Source organism: Gopherus flavomarginatus, chromosome 20 (genome assembly GCF_025201925.1).
Source record: "Gopherus flavomarginatus isolate rGopFla2 chromosome 20, rGopFla2.mat.asm, whole genome shotgun sequence".
Taxonomy (NCBI): Eukaryota; Metazoa; Chordata; order Testudines; family Testudinidae; genus Gopherus; species Gopherus flavomarginatus.
The window spans coordinates 19,986,564-20,004,326 of NC_066636.1; the positions used below are offsets into that span (position 1 = coordinate 19,986,564).

A 17,763-nucleotide genomic window follows, 5' to 3' on the forward strand; every position below is an offset into this window, starting at 1 on the left:
TACGCTACAGTCTTGCATCGGCAATGGTGCTGTAGCGCTGCTGGTGAAGACGTTCTAAGCCTACAGAGAGCTCTCCCGTCAGCCGCAGGGCAGGTTAAGGTCGGTATAACGACGTTGCTCAGGGATGTGAAAAATCCACCCCCCTGAGCGACATGGTTAGAGCAGAGTGTGTAATGTAGACCTGGCCTCTGATCCGAAAGCTGCCATGCGGTGCCAGAGCCGGATGCACTTGGCGCTGTCCTGCTAGCAATGTGCTGGGGCGGGTCTTTGAGGCGGTGGGCATGTCCAGGCGCTAGGTACTTACTGTGCTACCGCCAGAACTGGCTTTCTAAGCCTTGGAGTTCAGGTCTTCACTGGAGAGTCCCCAGAGGGCAGGATTGTCGGGATCTGGAGCTTAGGGACTCTGTTGGCTGAACAATATACCCAGCTGTGCCTCTGCCAATCATCTGGGCAGCATGTAAGTTGCAGTCGCATTGGCAGGTGGCTGGTAATGGCAATTCTGATAACGTGTGGTCCCGGGAGCCTCTGTCCTCCTTTACCACCCTCGAACAATGGCAGTTCTGCTCTCAGTAGATTCTCCTACAGTGTGTTTCCAACACAAGCTTAGGGGGGTACTGGTGCAGGAGTGGGAGCCTCTCCTATCTGCCATCACGGCAGACCTAGGTCAGGCTACCACCTGATGTCTCTGAGGAAGGGATTGGTGGCTCGCAGCCAGGTCCCCATTAAACAAACGTCTGTGTCCCCCAAGCTCTGTCGTCTTTCCTGCTCTGTGGCTCCCATCTTGATACATGCAATGGAGTGGGAATGGGCCTTGTTCTCACCTTTCCCAGTGCTCCTTATACATGGAACCTCAGCCCTGGATTATGGGGCTGGAGTTAGAGGGAGGGCAGTTTGCCTGGGCTGTACCCAGCCTGGAGGCCTTCAGTTTCCAGGGCTATCCCACTGGCATCTCTCTCGAGCTTGGTGAGCAGAAAAAGCTGAAGGCCACCCGGCCCAGTCATGGGCTGCTTGTGGCCTTAAGTCAGAATTGTCATTGCTTGTGTGTTTTAAATCTGAATTGAAAAGTGGATGCTGCAGATCGTGGGCCCTGCATTTCAGGGAACTGTGCTTTCAGTCTGAGCTCCAGCTTTTCTGATGCCTAACTCACAACCCGGTCACCCACCACTCCTTCCACTTCATAGCCAGCCTTCTTGGGCTGAGACTTTCATCTCCGAGGGGGGAGTGGGATTTGGAACCCAATCTCCCTCCTCACCCTGCCGAATTCACATCCAATTAGTTAACTTCACCAGCCATGCTTGGGCATTAAAATCAACAGGAGTCTTTCCATTGGCCCCAATGGGCATTGGATTCAGGCCCTTGTGAGGGGGATGGAGGAAACCCTTTGAGAGACTTGCTGCATCTTTCAGGTACCTACAGATGCATGACTGCTGTACCCAGATGGCATCATGCTGCTTTGTTAGTGTTTATGGACACGGGTTTGCACAGTTCCTGTATGCTACTTCTTTTCCGCCCTGAGATTTGAGTGCCTACTTTGTATATCTGTCTAACAGCAATGAGGAATAACAAAGATTATTTTTATTGGCATTTGTAATATCTCTTGGGGCGATATTAGAGATTTTTTTTGTTGAAAAATTTATATTTTATATTAAAAACTCTGGTTCTAACATTAGTAACTCACAGGAAATGGGTTATTGTATAAGCTAAAGTGTTAGACAAAACTGGACGATACACTTTTATATGTGTGTGTATTTTCTCACATCCACACACAGAAGGATTGGAAGCTGCCAAGTTCCAGGGTAGGGCTACCCTGGAATCCAAGTATTGCAGCATGGGTAGACATGCTGGCATGGTTAAGAGTAGCAGTGTAGATGTGGTGGCATGTGTCACTGTGGACTGTACGGGGACCCTGGGTATGGGGGCTAGCAGTGCATCTACTTGGCAATTTTGAGCCATGCTTGTGCAGATAAAGCTAGTGCAGGTACATCTTCCCATGCACTAATCACACCTAGGATTGCAGGATCGACCTACCCATGCTGCATGTGTTACAGCAGAGCATCTAATCCAGCTGTGATCTTAGCTTACAAAATTGGTACTGTTCTCTGTGAAACTGTGGAATTGTTGGTGTAAGAGTCCTAGAACTTTAGGACTTTCAGGCCCTGGGAAAGAACCAGGACTGTCATCTGATGAGTATGAACAAAGTACTTCCCCCCAAAACAGCCTCATTTCTTTTACGTGCAAGGTTTCAAGACCAGGAGCCTCTGGACTTTCCTTGGAAGAGTCCTTTTCTTGCTGGTTACTCCTTTTATAATAACCTGGGGGTTTTTTTGTTTTTGTTTTTTTGTTGTGTGTTTAAATCTTAGTGCTAATAGCACATATACATAGAAGTATTTTGGAGACTAGAACATTAGGGTAACTCGGTGCAGATCACACATTCCTGGTGGTATGAGGCATGAGTTAAGTGGAAATCCAAACAAGGGCATTTTTTTTTCTATTCTGTATATTTTTGTAGTGACATTTCTATTTAAGAGCTCATTAAAGTGCCGTATTTTTAAATGCAGAGTGGCTGGCTGTGAGTTGAATGGTATGCTCTAGTTAAAGTAACAGTTGAGGGGAGAGGGCGCTAGATCCTAGAATCACAGGTGACACTCTAGCCTGTGTTCTGCAGGAGGGCAGACTAGATTATCCTGATAGGCCCTTGTGCTTTTAAAATGTATGAATCTAGAAGTTGAGATTGTCTTCTATAAACTAATCATATAAGAGCTAGTGCTTATAAGGTGCTTCATTGCAGTGGATCTCAAAGCATTTTACAAAGGAAGACAGTAATAATATCCCCATTTTACGTATATAGGGAAACTGAGGTACAGCGGAGCACTGATTTGTCTAAGGTCACACAACAAGCCAGGGGCAGGACCAGGACTAGAACCCAGATTTCTTGAGTCCTTGGTCAGGGCTCTCTCTCACATGGCTTACGGGGAAGCAGCATGGTTCAGATGCTAGGCTGCTGACCTATGAGGCAGGAGAGCTGGGACCTATTTGTACCTCTGACAATGACTTGCACAAGATACTTTATTGCCATGTGCCTCCGTTTCCCCCATCTGTAAGATTGGAATACTGATAAGAAGGTCACTATGTAAAGCACTACTGGGAAACCATTACCTCCAAAAGAGCAGTAAGATCCTTCCCTGAGCAGGCTGACCCCTCTAGCCGCAAAAGGACTTGCTCCATAAGGAAGGTGCAAAAAGGGGCCCGCTTAAGCTCAGCAGGACCATAAGGCACCATGGAATAGCTGACTGCCTGCTGCTCGTCCCCTTAATAGCAGGGCTGCAGGCAGCGATCCTGGGGGGCCTGTGCATCACTCTTCTTGACCCTGATCAGAGTGGGACAAACCCCCTTGAACGGGGTTTTTAATTTTTCTCTCAGGGCCCCAGGTGTGAACAGGGGCATTCAGAGGCCTAAGCAGTACCCTCCTACCACTGCCCATAGGCCCAGCTCCCCTGTGCTGTCAGTGGGAACAGGGACCCCATCAAACAGCAAGAAGTGCCCCCCCCCACTGGGGGTGCTCTGCAGGGGGGCACATCCACTGCAGTGGGTATGGGGGGGGGGCTGTGGGTTTGCTAGTGGGAGTTTGTCTTGACCTGTCACCACACAAAGGTGTGAGCTTTACCACAGGGAGCAAGCGCTGAACCCCTGGGGGCCACGAGAGGGGATGAATTACACATGGGGAGGGAAATAGGGGCCAACATGGCCACTTCCGCCCCTAGCCAACATGGCCGCGGGTGCATGCAAGTCGATTTCCGCCCTTAGCCGCTATGGCTCCCTGCATGCACGGCCACTTCCGGCCTCACCCAAGATGGCCGCTGCCTTCCCCGCCCCTTTTCAGCCGCGGGAGCCGGAAGTGGGGGTGTGAAAGGGCGGAAGTCGCCCGCCTGACCGAGGGGAGGTGGGAGCGCGGTCGAGATGGCGGCGGGTCCTATCTCCGAGCGGAACCAGGGTAAATGGCGGCGGCGGCGGCGGCTTCCAACCCTCTTGTCCCCGCTCACGAGGGGCTGGGGCCCGATTCTCCTCTACCCAGGAGGGGGGCTGGGGCCCAGCTGGGGGGTCCTGAGCCTCCCCCCAAAAGCGGGGCTGGGGCCTAGCTTGGGGGTCCTGAGCCTCCCCCCAGAAGCGGGGCTGGGGGTCCTGAGCCTCCCCCCAAAACCGGGGGGGCGGGGCTGGGTGCCAGCTTGGGGGTCCTGAGCCTCCCCCCAAAACCGGGGGGGCGGGGCTGGGTCCCAGCTTGGGGGTCCTGAGCCTCCCCCCAAAAGCGGGGGGCGGGGGCTGGGTCCCAGCTTGGGGGTCCTGAGCCTCCCCCCAAAAGCGGGGGGGCGGGGGCTGGGTCCCAGCTTGGGGGTCCTGAGCCTCCCCCCAAAAGCGGGGGGGCGGGGGCTGGGTCCCAGCTTGTGAGAGCTACTGAAGGAAAGGGCTAGATAAGAGTTAGGGATTATCACCTCTTTGGAGCATGTCTGCTCTTTAAACAGTGTTCTTAATCATTTAACACTGGTTTATTAGAAGTCAATATACTTACTCCAGAGAAGTGTGTTTCATTAAGGGTCCAGTCTTGAGCTGTCTAAGTCGAGGCAAGTTTTGCTTTTGATTTCATGGACTTGAGCTCAAACCCTTAGGGATCCAGAGCCGCTCTCTCTGTGGGAGAGTTCTTAACTCATCTGAAATGTTCAAGAGATTGCTCTTCAGATCCAGGTAACCCATCACCATCTCCTCTCCCCCCTCTCAAGATGCTACTGTTTACGTCGGTGGCCTGGACGAGAAAGTCAGTGAGCCGCTGTTATGGGAACTCTTTCTGCAGGCGGGACCGGTGGTGAATACCCACATGCCCAAAGATCGAGTCACGGGTCAACATCAAGGTAAGATATTGACCGGTCCCGTCAAAGACACGTCTCTCCCAAATTACATATCCACAGGGCTCTTGTCCAGGCAGATACCTGTACTCTCTGCCAGTATGGAAAGGGTTAAAAATCCCATTTCTAATCATTTTACGTGTCACTTGTAACAATAGTCAGTGTAAATGTTCAGACGGAACTGAGACAATTATCCGTATTGTGGTGTGGAGGAGCCCCAGCTGTGGATCAGAACGCTGTGGTGCCAGGTGCTGTACAAATGCTGACCAGATAATCTAAGTAATTCTCCTGGGTTTCAGTTTACATACCACATCTCATTCTGTGCATTGTCTCACTCCACTTTTTACTTTAAACAGTAAAAGCTTGTATCTTCACCAAGATGCACCATTACTTTTAAAACCAATTTAATTGGAGACTTGGGCCTTGTCTACACTAAAAAGGGGCCGGGGACAGCTATACTGGCAAATGTTCCCAGTGGGGAGGCAGTGTACACCAGTAGAAGAGTTCTGTACCTTATACTGGTTCACTGAATGGAATAAGGTGTAGCAGCAAAAGGACTGACTTGCTGGTATAACTGCATTTACACTCGGGCCTTTGCTGACACAGTTATGCCATTTAGGGGTGTGATTATTTCACACTCCTAACCAACATAGCAATGCTGGCAAAACTTCTGAAGTGTAGACCAGATCTTAGTGAAACTGATACAGATCCCTCTTTGGATGCTCATAGCTGTTTAAATCTAGGTTAGCTTGCAGCTGTGAATTACAGGTGCAAGCTAAATTGATAAACCAGGTTTAGCTTGGTGAGAGTGTCCACACACACAACTGTACCGGTTTAAATAAATCAGTTTTGAAATCATACCTTAAGACTGGTCCAACCTTATGTCTAGACCAGGCTTTAGAAGCAGAGCGGAAGAGAAATCAATAGCTGCAGATGAGAGAAGAAGACAGTTTGGAATGAAATGGGGTGGAGAAATAGCATGAGGTGGTTCTGGATGCTAGGAGATGCAGTGAGGGTTCTCCTGTCTGTAGGGGAGTAGTTGGCCTCCTCAGTTGTTCCAACCAGTTCTTGATAGAGAGAAGAGAGATTATTTCAGGGAGAGCTGCAGAGGAGAAAATTCTTGCATCAACAGTGGAGAAAAGATGGAGGCCTGAGATCAACCAGGGGGATGGTGTGGGTGGCATGGAGTGTATCCGGCTATAAAGGGCTCTGAGGTGTGTGTTGCAGGTTATGGGTTTGTGGAATTCCTCAGCGAGGAAGATGCAGACTATGCCATTAAAATCATGAATATGATCAAGCTGTACGGGAAGCCGATCCGTGTGAACAAGGCCTCGGCCCACAACAAGAACTTGGATGTGGGCGCCAACATCTTCATTGGCAACCTGGACCCGGAGATCGACGAGAAGCTGCTGTACGACACCTTCAGCGCCTTTGGAGTCATCCTGCAGACCCCCAAGATCATGCGGGACCCCGACACGGGCAACTCCAAGGGCTACGCCTTCATAAACTTCGCCAGCTTTGATGCCTCCGACGCTGCCATTGAGGCCATGAATGGACAGTACCTGTGCAACCGGCCCATCACTGTCTCTTACGCCTTCAAGAAAGATTCCAAAGGCGAGCGGCACGGCTCTGCTGCAGAGCGGCTGCTGGCTGCCCAGAACCCTCTCTCTCAGGCAGACCGGCCCCATCAGCTGTTTGCAGATGCCCCTCCTCCGCCATCGGTGCCGACCCCTGTCGTCACGTCCTTGGGGCCAGGCGTGAACCCGCCAGGTGAGCACATGCCTTGCGGTGCTTTTTGTGCTTGCGGGGAAGTCTGTCTGCAAGTTTCCATAGGCTAGAGCAGGAGTGGCCAATCTGAGCCTGAGAAGGAGCCAGAATTTACCAATGTACATTGCCAAAGAGCCACAGTAATACATCAGCAGCCCCCCATCAGCTCCCCCACCCCCGTCCACCAGTCAGTGCCTCCCGCTGGCCACAATCAGCTGTTTCACATGTACAGAAGGCTGGGGGGGGGGCAGGGTGGGGGGGAAGAGCAGTGAGTGCATGGCAGGCTCAGGGGAAGGGGTGGAGTTAGGGGAAGGGCCTGGGGCAGAGCAGGGGGTTGAGCAGTGAGTGCATGGCAGGCTCAGGGGAAGGGGTGGAGTTAGGGGAAGGGCCTGGGGCAGAGCAGGGGGTTGAGCAGTGAGCACCCCCTGGCCCATTGGAAAGTTAATGTCTGTAGCTCCAGCCCCGGAGTCAGCGCTTAAGCAAGGAGCCGCATATTAACCTCTAAAGAGCCACATGTGGCACCCGACCACAGGCTGGTCACCCCTGGGCTAGAGGAACCCTACAGCTATGACGCGGTGGAGCATTGCGTGGGAGCGCTGTGCTGCAGAGTGGTACAGGTGTCTCACTAGAGGGTGCTCTGATCTGGATCATGGCTGAAGCCTGGATTCAGAACTGAACTGCATGGCTACAAACTCTGCTGCTCTGTCATGAACCCTGGTTCCTTAGGGCGCTTGCAGACTGGTTGCAGTTTTCCCCACCACGCTTAGGGGTAAAGTTGGCCATTAGTCTCCAGTGCAGTCAGCCATGTGTTCTGCTGTCAGACCTACCCAAGGGGTCTGCAGGTAGCTGGGAAGATCTCAGTCAACTAGAACCTGGGGAATGGAGTCAGGACTCCCTGGTCCTGTTCCTGTCTTCCACTGAGTGGGTGCGTGAGCTCGGGCAAGTTGCTTAATCCCTGTGCCGTGCTTTCCTCTCTGTAAAGCGGGGGTACAATCCTCGACTCAGGGCACTGCAGGGTTATTTTGAGACCCTTGGGTGAAAAGCTCTATAGACGATTACTGGCTTCGTGTGCTAGCTGAAATCATTGAGGCCCTTGGCCGGTCTGTGATGCTCCTCATTTGTCAGAGACCAGATGGGCTCTAACGAAGCAGGTGAGACGCTACAGGAGATGCAGGCTCCAGCAGCAGGCAGAGCTCGCTGGCACTTGCTCGTGCTAGCAAGTGGACGTGTGGCTGCTGCCGAGGCCAGTTCTTTCTGAGTCTTCTCTGTGGTTTGTTGATGCTGACCCAGGTGATCACGTTTTTTTTTTCACTGATTTGTCTGTCTTTTCAGGCATCCCACCCCCAGGATCGTTTCCCCCGCCAGTGCCGCCACCTGGAGCAATGCCCCCAGGAATGCCTCCTGCCATGCCGCCTCCACCCATGCCACCAGGTGCAGGTGCCCCTGGGCCTCCTTCAGGGGGCACTCCCAGTGGAGGACACCCTCCTCACCCACATCCTTTCCCACCTGGCGGGATGCATCATCCAGGTAGGTATCAGAGAGGTAGTGTGGCCTCGTGAACAGAGAACTGGACTGGGACTTGGAAAACCTGGGGGTTCTGTTCCTGACCTGATGGGTGACATTGGGCAAATCACGTCCCCTCTCTGTGCCTCAGCTTCCCCACCTGTAAAATGGGCTGATCTCTGCAAAGTGCTTTGAGATTTACCGATTAAATGCTAAGTAAGCGCTGGGGATTTTCAGGCTTTCTCTGCAATCTGCTCTTCTGAATGCCTTGTTCTAGAGAGGGGACCAAACGGACATCTAAACCAGGGTGAAGTGATTTAAACCAAGGTGATTTATCATGGATCATTGTTTTTAAATCACTAGAGAGGTTTAAATTATTGACTTTAATCAAGTTGAGGCTTTGTAAATTTAATTTGAAAACATATGTAGTTGCAACTTTACATTAAAATCTGTGGCCTGAATTATAAATGCTATTTTTTATGCTGTCCCTGGTAAGGGTGAATCTTACAAAACCATCCCCCCACCCCCTAAAGTTAAAAATTAAGGCTCCGATCCTACAAGCGCTTAAGCAGGCGCATAACTTTCCTCCCTGGAATAGTTCCGTTGACTCCATTGGGACTGCTTTGAAGTTCCGCATGTGCTCAAGATTGGGGCTAAAATGGTATTTTTAATTAAAAAAAACAAACCTGGAGTGGCATAAAATCTTTGTCACACCAGAACAAAACTGCGTCGGTGTTCAGACTGCAGAGTGAGCATGGCTGTTTCTGCGCTGCAGAGTCTGCGCCGGCGTAGCTGCTAGCGTAGATGGGAACGTACCCCGACAGGAGTTTTTCTGGCTGGAGGCGGTGTTCCAACCACTGCATGAGGTTAACTGGGCCAACAGGAGCCCTCTTCTATGGACTCGGCTGCATCTACACTAGGGCTGTGTCAGCATAGCTGAATCACTGGGGGACGCTGTTTCACACCGTGACTGACATAGCATGGCGGTGTGAGATTTTTAAGTCTGCAGTGGCACCACTGCTTACTACAGTGGCACCACTGCTTACTACAGTGATGAACGGCATTCTCCTGTCACTGTAGTAAATCCACCTCCCTAAGAGGCGGTAGCCTGGTGTCGGCGGAGGAATTCTTCTGTCCACACCAGCTTAGCTATGTCTCTCAGGGTATGAATCCCTTCCATTGTTGTAGTGTCATCTAGTGTAGATGTATCCAAAGTGATTGTGACTCTTTTTATATGCCCATTCCATAATGTTCAGAAACACCCAGATGTTGGGCTCCGTAAGCCCATATAGGTGGGAGTTTTGTAAAGCACCTACAAGATTTAGGAGCATAAGTCCCAGCTGGGGGAGTGCAGCCTGGTCAAAGCCTTTCAGCTTTTTTCGATTTGGGGAAGTTCAGTGTACGGGAAGGTGGCAGGAGTTGCAGACTCAGCATGGGCCATTTGTTTATCTATCTTGCGTGAGAGTTTGTGGCGTTCTTGCAGTATCTATTGGGTGTCTGGCAGTAAGGGCGTTAATGACGCTCTGGACTTGTCTTTTGCAGCATCGATGGGGATTGAAGTGTGAAACTTTTTAGTAGGAAAACATATCTCTATGTAAAATCTGAAATTCGGCTAAAGGAACAAATACGAACATTCCCTTTGCCAATGTAAGACTATAAAACATGAGGGAAGCAAAGAACTAGCAACATGGAAACGAGAAAAAAAATAGAATCTGATTTTAAATTTTATACAGAAATCTTTTTTAAATCATGATTGATTTTTTTTTTTTTTTTTTTTTTTTATCCACCCCGCTTTGTCTGTTAGGAAGTCACCTCTCCCCCCCATGTCTGATTAGGAGGCTTTGTATAATTGCAGATTTGGCTGTGTTAGTGACAGATGGCTGCGGTCTTCTATTACACACTGGCTTACAATGCTTTAAAGTAGATGGTTACATATAGACGTGAAAGGCCCATCACGTTCATGGTGCCTGGCCTGCGTAGGTGTGTTAAGGCACCCAGATTTCTGATAAAGGGAAAAGAGAAGAATTGTGTTTTTTAAAAAGAATCTGTCTCCCCTCTTCCTTTGTCGCTTTCTCCCAGTGCATGGTATCTGTCCCCAGATTTCCCCCTTTTAATTTGTCATTGGCAGAACTGGGTCATGCCACTACCGCTTGCCAAGAGAAAACTTCAAATCCACTGGCCATGTGCTGGCTCCTCTTAAAAATGAGCCTGGGAGATGCAGCTCGTAGCCATTGCTCACTTATCTGTCTGTGCCGTGCTGGAGACTGTGGATGCCACCTTAGATAATGTGCATTATTAACAACGCCAAGTTTCTTGGTTGGCACTGAAGGGCTCTTTATATTAATGGAGAAAGGCAGACTGAGAACCAGTGGCTGGCAGCTAGAGCCCGACACGTTCAGATTGGAAATAAACTCCCTGGTAACATCTTAACTGCTGGAGCAAACTCCCATGGGAAGTGGTGATTCTCTGTCAGTTGAGATCTCTAAATCCACGGTGGAGGCCTCTCTGGAGATGCGTTTGCCAAACACAAGTCTCTGGGTTCATCACAGGGCTACCTGTGAAATTCTGTGGCCTGGGCTATGCAGTAGGTCAGACTAGGTGATCTAATGGGCCTTTCTGGCCTTGTATTCGCTGGTACAATCCTCCCACCTGCTGGAATTCAGGTTGCTCTAGTGGCCAGTAAAAACGCTATTGGGACCAGCCCCATCCTCCAAGCCCTGGTCGCCTTTAGGTCACTGGAGTCCTGTCCAGCAGCTCATGTGGTCACTGAGCTCAGCAGAATTTGGTTTCTAATCCGCTGCTTTGAATGTCTGAGTAGGTCTTAAGAATGTCTTGTGCTTTTCCCCAGGGATGCCCCCCATGCAGGTGCATCACGGACCACCCGGGATGGGACAGCATCATCATCCAGGGCCACCGGGGTCAGGAGGCCAGCCCCCACCACGCCCGCCCCACGGCATGCCCCACCCTGGACCACCACCAATGGGCATGCCGCCCAGAGGGCCCCATTTCGGGTCACCCATGGGTAAGTGGGGAACCTACGAGATGGGATGTTTACTAGAGTCAAGGGCCTAATACCAGCCCAGGCCTGTGGCATCCATTTGCTGATTCAGGTGGGAAGAGGAAAACTGAGGTCTGAAATGGTGGCTGCTTATGTCACAGCCTTGGAGGCCAGCCGTACGCTCGGAGTGAGATCTCTGGTTGGGAGCTGTTGAGAAGGGGGAACCCCGAGCAGTTTCCTGTGCCTCGTGATGCTGCCTGGCTCTGCGGCTGGATCAGGGGCCTGGGAATGAGGACTCCTGAGTTCAGTTCCTGGCTCTGCCGCTGCCTCGCTCTGGGACCTTGGCTGCATCTCCCAGCTGTTGAGTGGGGATGTTTCCTTTGAGATCCTCGGCCGAAAGGCACCTGAGGCAGGCGACTAAGGGCTTCCCTGCCTGCTTCCCAGCTAGGAAGAGATTGAGCGATAAAGTGCTTGTAAGCGGGTGCAGACTCACCTGCGGCGCCTCCTCCTGGTCGTCCATGGGAATTAGCTCACCAGCCCTCTGGAGCACCCTTCGCTACTGCTGGCCCCTGTGTCCCTCCTGGACGCCAGTGCTCCTTTCACTGGGTTGCTGCTGCCCCTAGCGGTACCCCCACACTCTCAGGTTCTGGGTCTCCCCACCCAGTACCCCCACCTCGCCTCAGTCTGGGCTACTGCCAGTCACCATCTAGCCCCACTCCTTGGGGCAGACTGCAGTATAAGCCACTGATCACAGGCAAGGGGGTTCGGACCTGCTGCCTTCCTTTACCACCCAGTACCCTTTTAGGCCTTAAACCAGGCCTTGCAGCATGAGGAGTTGCCAGCCAGGAGCTCCCCTGCTCCTCTGGCTTTCCCCAACCCTGCTTCACCCCAGTACCCTTTCTGCTAGGCAGCCAGGCCCTGCTCCCTCTCAGACCAGAGAGAGCCTCTCAACCCCTGGCTGCCCTGACCTTTCTAGGGCCAACTGGGTCTGTTTGGGGCATGTCCTCCAGCTGAGACTGCCTCCCAATCAGCCCAGCTTTTCTCCCAGGGGTGGCTTTAAGCCCCTCAGGGCAGGAGCAGGTGTCTACCCCGTTACACAGCCTCTTCTCCAGTCCTGCTGGCGGAGTGGGCGGATGGGGGCTTATGTCCCTTCTGCCTTGAGCCCTGCTGCAGGGAATCGAGCGGGGAGGCAGGACCTCAAATAACTGGCATCCTGGTACAGCAGTTGCTTTGCCCAGAGCCGCGTCCTTTCAGTGACCAGTTTGCTCCACTGAGACCAGACTCCTGCTTGAGTCATGGGGTGGGCCCCATGCATGAGACACGCCTGTAGGGCCGTGCCCAGCTCAATGTCCCTCCAGAGCCCCTGGCCAAGAGTCCCGGCTCTGAACAACCTCTTGGCTTAGAAATCAATTCGTGGCTTGTGGGGCCTGAAATCTCTTGTGCGAGAGGCTCGTGCAGCTGGGCCATGAATCAGTTAGGGTCTAATAATATTACGCTCCCTGCTGCTTTTGCTTCCTTCAGCTAGGGTCTAATAATATTACTCTCTGTTCCTGCAGGTCACCCAGGCCCCATGGCCCACCACGGCATGCGTGGACCGCCTCCACTGATGCCTCCCCATGGTTACAGCGGTCCTCCCCGCCCACCGCCCTATGGCTACCAGCGGGTCCCTCTGCCGCCTCGTCCTGCCCAGAGACCCCCCGTGCCACCTCGTGGGCCTTTGAGAGGACCCCTACCATAAACGCAGCCGCATCAGGACCTGGCCAGCGGAAGAACCTTCCTACTGCGAATTCCTCTGTCCCCTACCTTGGATTTTGGTTTCTTTTTGGACTAACGTTCCTGAGAACAGGAAGCGTGATCGGAGCAATCAGCGTCTTGTTGCCCCTGTGAAAACCCTGCTGTTCCCTTTAGCAGTGTTACTTTTAGTTTTCCTCTCCCTGCTCCTGCCCCCGTCGTTTCGAGAAGATAACTTGATTTTAATGAAATTTTTTTCTATATGAACTGACTGAGATTGGCCGTTTGCAAATAAACACCTTGGGAGTTGCCTTCTGAGGCTGGTATGATTTTTTTATCTTTGCATTGCTCAGCCTGCCAGCCCCGAGGAATCAATAGGGCCTGGTGCTCTTTGGATCCCAGCAGCGTGTATCATTGAGCCTCACGCGCGTTCATTTACATGCTAGAATCCTGTTTCTGCATCGTTCTCCTTCGGGGGGCTGTTGACAGCGAAGGTAAAGGGTTGGTAGCGCTGGCATAACGCAGCCATGCCTACAGGCATCCTCTGTGCTTCTTGGCCAAGGCATCTCAAAGTTATACCGGTATTAGGCTACCACGTATGGCTCTATGAACATGCCTCCTGACTAGCCAGCCCACTGCCTCTTCCCATGTAATTCTTAAGAGTGGCCATACTGGCTGACAACAATGGTCCGTCTAGCTCAGTATCCTATCTTTGGACAGTGGCTAGTGCCAGACGCTTCAGAGGGAGTGAACAGAACAGGGCAATTTATCGACTGATCCATCCCCTGTCCTCCAGTCCCAGCTTCTGGCAGTCGGAGGTTTAGGGACACCCAGCGCGTGGGGTTGCATTTCTTTCTCACTTAAATGAGTCCAGCTTGGTTAAGCGAAGGCAAAGGAGGAGAGGAATTGTTTAGGGTGCTAACGGGAGCCGGTTGGGAACTGGAATTTCCATATCACGGGATTCTGACATTTTGAAACGAAAAGTCCTTCCAGTCGGAACAAAACGCCAAAATTCCTCATGAAATGAAAATTCCAAGACATTTTGATTTGGGCCCAGCAAGTGTCTTGCTAGGGTGGAAGTGTGTTGGTTTTTGACTTTTATATTAAAATATTTCAGTATAATATTAAATGAGACAGATCTAGATAAAGTTAATATGGTAGAAAACTAACTAAAATTAATCAAAACACTCCCCCCAAACCCCACTCAGTTTTTCCCATCAAAAAACTTTGTGGAAATCAGTATGTTCCCCTGAAACATTTAGACAAAACTGGTGTGTTTCCAAAGGAAAGCTGTTCTTTCTACTTTTTTTTTTTTGATCAACTCTTGTTCTAACCAGCCATGGAACCTTAGGCTGAGTGTTAAGATTCTGGCCTTGCTCAAATCTAGAGTGTACAGAGTACCTGAGTGTATATGCTTCAGGGAACGATTCTCCATCAGTTCACGGGGCGGACGCTTTGTATCCAGTGTAAAGTACTCGGCTACCTGGATTGCGCTAGATGAATTTAGGGCATTAGAGGGTCTGAGAGGTCCATTTAGCAGAACACTTTGGCATTCTCAGCTAGTGAGACAGCAACTCTACTGCTACTTCATTGGCCTCCAGTCTCTAATCTCATAGCCCAGCTAAGCGTGTGCTTCAATGCAGAACATACCCAGGGACAAGCTTCTCACTCCTCCCTGCACAGCACAGGTCTTGTGTCCTAGCAGCCAGCATCTCGCTAAGATCAGAGCTCTTGTGTGATGATAATGGCCTGACTGGAATAAAAGCAAGTGGGATTATTGATGTCTTCCAAATGATGGAGCTTTTCTTTGATTTGCCTCGCTCAGCTGGGTCTGTCACCTAGGACATTAGAAATCTAATTTGTGGTGTTGTCATTTTGTACTTCACTCAGCTTGCACGGTGGAAATAGAATAATAGCTTCCCTCTTGTTTATGGTCTTGTCCGATCGATTCCACTTTCCAGATCCCCTGCCTGACGTCTGCTTTGCAAACATGGTGGGTGCTGTTCCTGTCTTTTCTTTTTTAAGACAGTTTCCATTAGACTTTGTAAAATGCACCAGAGGGACATTTGTCTCAGATAGTTTATTATTGCTCGTATGATCGGGGAGGCCCCAAACCAAGATCAAGGCTGCACATGCTGGGCCCTGCACCAACACATGGTGAGAGACAGGCCTTGCCTCAAAGCACTTACAATGTAAATGAACAAGCTAGAGGCTGAGAAGGATCGAGAGGTCCTAGTGGAGAAGCAACTCGCCAGGAGCTCTCAGTGCCAGGCGGTGGTGAAATGGGCTAATGCAATCCTTGAGTGCATACACGAAGTTGGGGTAGGGAGGTGATTTCACCCCTATATCTGGCAGTGGTGAGATGGATCCTGGAATGCTGCCTCCCGTTCTGGTGGCCATATTTTAAAAAAAGATGTTGGAGAAGGGGCAGAAAAGCCCCCCAGAATAATTCCAGGGCTGCAGAAAATGCCTTACACTGAGAAACCTGAAGAGCTGATGTGGTTTTAGCTGATCTAAAAGAAGACTGAACGGTGCCTTGATTCCAGTGTATCAGTATCTGCAGGAGACTAAAAGTCTCCTCCAGCTACAGGAAACAGAATGAGAACCAAGGGCTAAAACCAGACAAATTCCAAGTAGGAACCAGGCCCCAAGGAGGGCGATTTACCACTAGAACAATCTGCTGGGGAACAGGTGGCTTCTCTGTCTCTTGACATCTTCAGAGAAGCCACCTCCAGAGGCTTTTCTGGAAGAGACACCTGGGCTCAAGAAAGGGGGGAAATTTAACAGCCTTAGTGAGGTCAGACGAAATGATCTAATGGTCCATTCTGGCCTTAAACTCTACGAAACGATGAAGTGACTTGTCCAAGGTCACAATCAGTCAGGGGCAGAGCCAGGAATAGAATCTGGTTCTCACAATCCCAGAGCCGTGCTGCCATCTGACCCTAAACCTCATCTCCTTTGAGAGAGCTTTTTGGCAACGAGGTCATGCTAATCCCTAGCTGGAGACTGGGGCGAGGGAAGGCCTGTCTTGAAAATGCTGGCAGAGTCTGTGCACTGTCTGGATGACTGCGCGGTTAGGCAAAGCCTGGCATAGCTGTATCTTTAGAATCTTCCCAGCTCCTCTAACACATTCAATGCGATCGCGCGTGTGAAGCTGTTAATTGGGAAGGTATAAAAGCGGAGGTGCTGTGTGGAAAGTTTCACACCACCCTTGACAGCTAGAAAGGGGTGAGGGTGGAGACTGACTGAAGAACGGCTTAAAAGTCTCCATTTGAAGATGGGGAAGAGACATGGCCGTTGATTCACCAGATACTTTGAAGGGCCGCTGTCATCTTGAAACCCCAGCCTTGGAGAAGGGCTCTGTGGGAGCTTGAAAGTGGCTCTCTCACCCACAGAAAAGGATCCAATAAAAGATAGCGCCTCTCTTAGCTTGAAATCTAGTTAGTTCCAAAAAAAAAGAAGTCTCCAAGTGCTTCTGGGTTCTCCTGCTGCCAGTTTTTGTGGGTTTATAATCATGTTTCTCTGTAGATAAAAATAATTCTCTCCTGCCTGTTCTGGAGGAGACCTGCACGAAGTACAGATGCCGGTTGTAGCGTTGACAGTGCAAGATAAAATTACTCTGGTTTCCTGATTTTCTCTCTAAGCTGGTTTGTTTATAGGGCTCTTAGGAGTTAATCAGTACACAGCTAATGCTGTAAAAAAATCCAGATGGAAGTTTGACTTTTGTTCAAAAGTTGATTTCCCCTTTAGGATCCAATTAGAGCCAGAAAAACTGAGCTGGAGTCTGCAGCAGGGTGGAGTCTCGCCGAATCCCCATTGCTCCCTTTCAGACATGAAAGACTTTCCTAGTTGCTAACACTGCAGCCTGCTCCTCTGGAAAGCCACCCACTGGTTCTGCGCCTCACCCTTCCCCAGGTGTGAAGATGCTGCAGTTGGAAGCTGATGGCTTTGCTTATGCGCAAAGCAGAAGACCGTCCAGCTGGCTTCCCCATAACACGCTCTGCCCTTGCAAGGGGTTATATATTATCTGTGCTGCGACGGCTCAGGCCCCCTGGTGCTAGGCGCTGCATAAACGCATTCAGGATGGTCCCTGCCCCAGAAAGCTTACAAAGTATAAGAGAAGAGACAACAGCTGATTACAGACAGATAGGGAAGTACAAGGAAAGGAGGAGATTATATTGACCAGCATGCCAGGAACTGGGGGTCAGCACACTAGCTGCCTGGTCACTGTTCAGTTTTTTGTAGGCACAGGGGAAGTTGTAAGGGGGGATTTGAAGGAGGCTAAAGAGGTAGCTTTGTGAGTGCTCAAAGGCAGCGCCTCCCACAGGCGGCAGAAAGCCTGGAGGTGCTTGTTTGGGAGTGTGACAGGTAGGCAGTGGAGGCTGCCTTGAGATCTGCTCACAGGCAGGACTTGACCTTTCCATAGTGAATGAGAGATGAGTGCGGGGGGACAGTGGTTGTGAAGGGCCTTGCAAATAGACCAGAAGTTTGTGTCTGATGTAGTGCAGCAGTAGCCAGGGGAGGGATGCAGACGGACATGGATACAGCCAAAGGGACAAGCTGGGAGATTCTCACAGATGTTGTGGGACTGACAGACTCCACACTAGCTGGAGCAAGGCCTAGGGAGGCCCCACCCCTCAGCAGCTGCAGGGCTTACTCCCGGTGGAGGGACCTTTTAAAAGGCCACTAGTAGCTGTGGGAAAAGTGCCTCAAAAGGCTGCTGCAGCAACACTGATAAGGCCACTGTGGAAGTGGAAATCCATATCCTCCCCTCCCCACACATACACATGTTTGTGAGCTGGAAACCCCCAGGAGGCCTTGATTCCTAGGCTCCATTGAAAAGCCTAGCCTTGGATACTCTGTACCTTA

General features: G+C 50.9%; 1 protein-coding gene and 1 long non-coding RNA gene across 2 annotated transcripts in view; one reads left to right on the top strand and one right to left on the bottom strand.

Annotated features, from left to right (window-relative positions):
- The window catches only part of LOC127038205 (uncharacterized), a 246,081-nt gene that overhangs the window by 175,605 nt on the left and 52,713 nt on the right, over nt 1-17,763 (bottom strand). The gene's annotated exons all lie outside the window — the stretch shown is intronic.
- Nucleotides 3,874-13,212, top strand: SF3B4 (splicing factor 3b subunit 4). Its single transcript, XM_050930698.1, has 6 exons — nt 3,874-3,991; nt 4,773-4,901; nt 6,123-6,665; nt 7,995-8,189; nt 11,014-11,187; nt 12,720-13,212. The coding sequence occupies exons 1-6, from the start codon at nt 3,958-3,960 to the stop codon at nt 12,899-12,901; spliced, it is 1,257 nt and encodes a 418-aa protein (XP_050786655.1). The 5' UTR covers nt 3,874-3,957; the 3' UTR covers nt 12,902-13,212.

What these genes read in the sequence shown, in the direction of transcription:
- SF3B4 (XM_050930698.1), top strand. Translation starts at nt 3,958, where the DNA reads ATGGCGGCGGGTCCTATCTCCGAGCGGAACCAGG. An exon ending in GCCAGGCGTGAACCCGCCAG is followed by an intron (nt 6,666 to 7,994) that starts GTGAGCACATGC and finishes CTGTCTTTTCAG; the next exon opens with GCATCCCACCCCCAGGATCG. An exon ending in TGGCGGGATGCATCATCCAG is followed by an intron (nt 8,190 to 11,013) that starts GTAGGTATCAGA and finishes GCTTTTCCCCAG; the next exon opens with GGATGCCCCCCATGCAGGTG.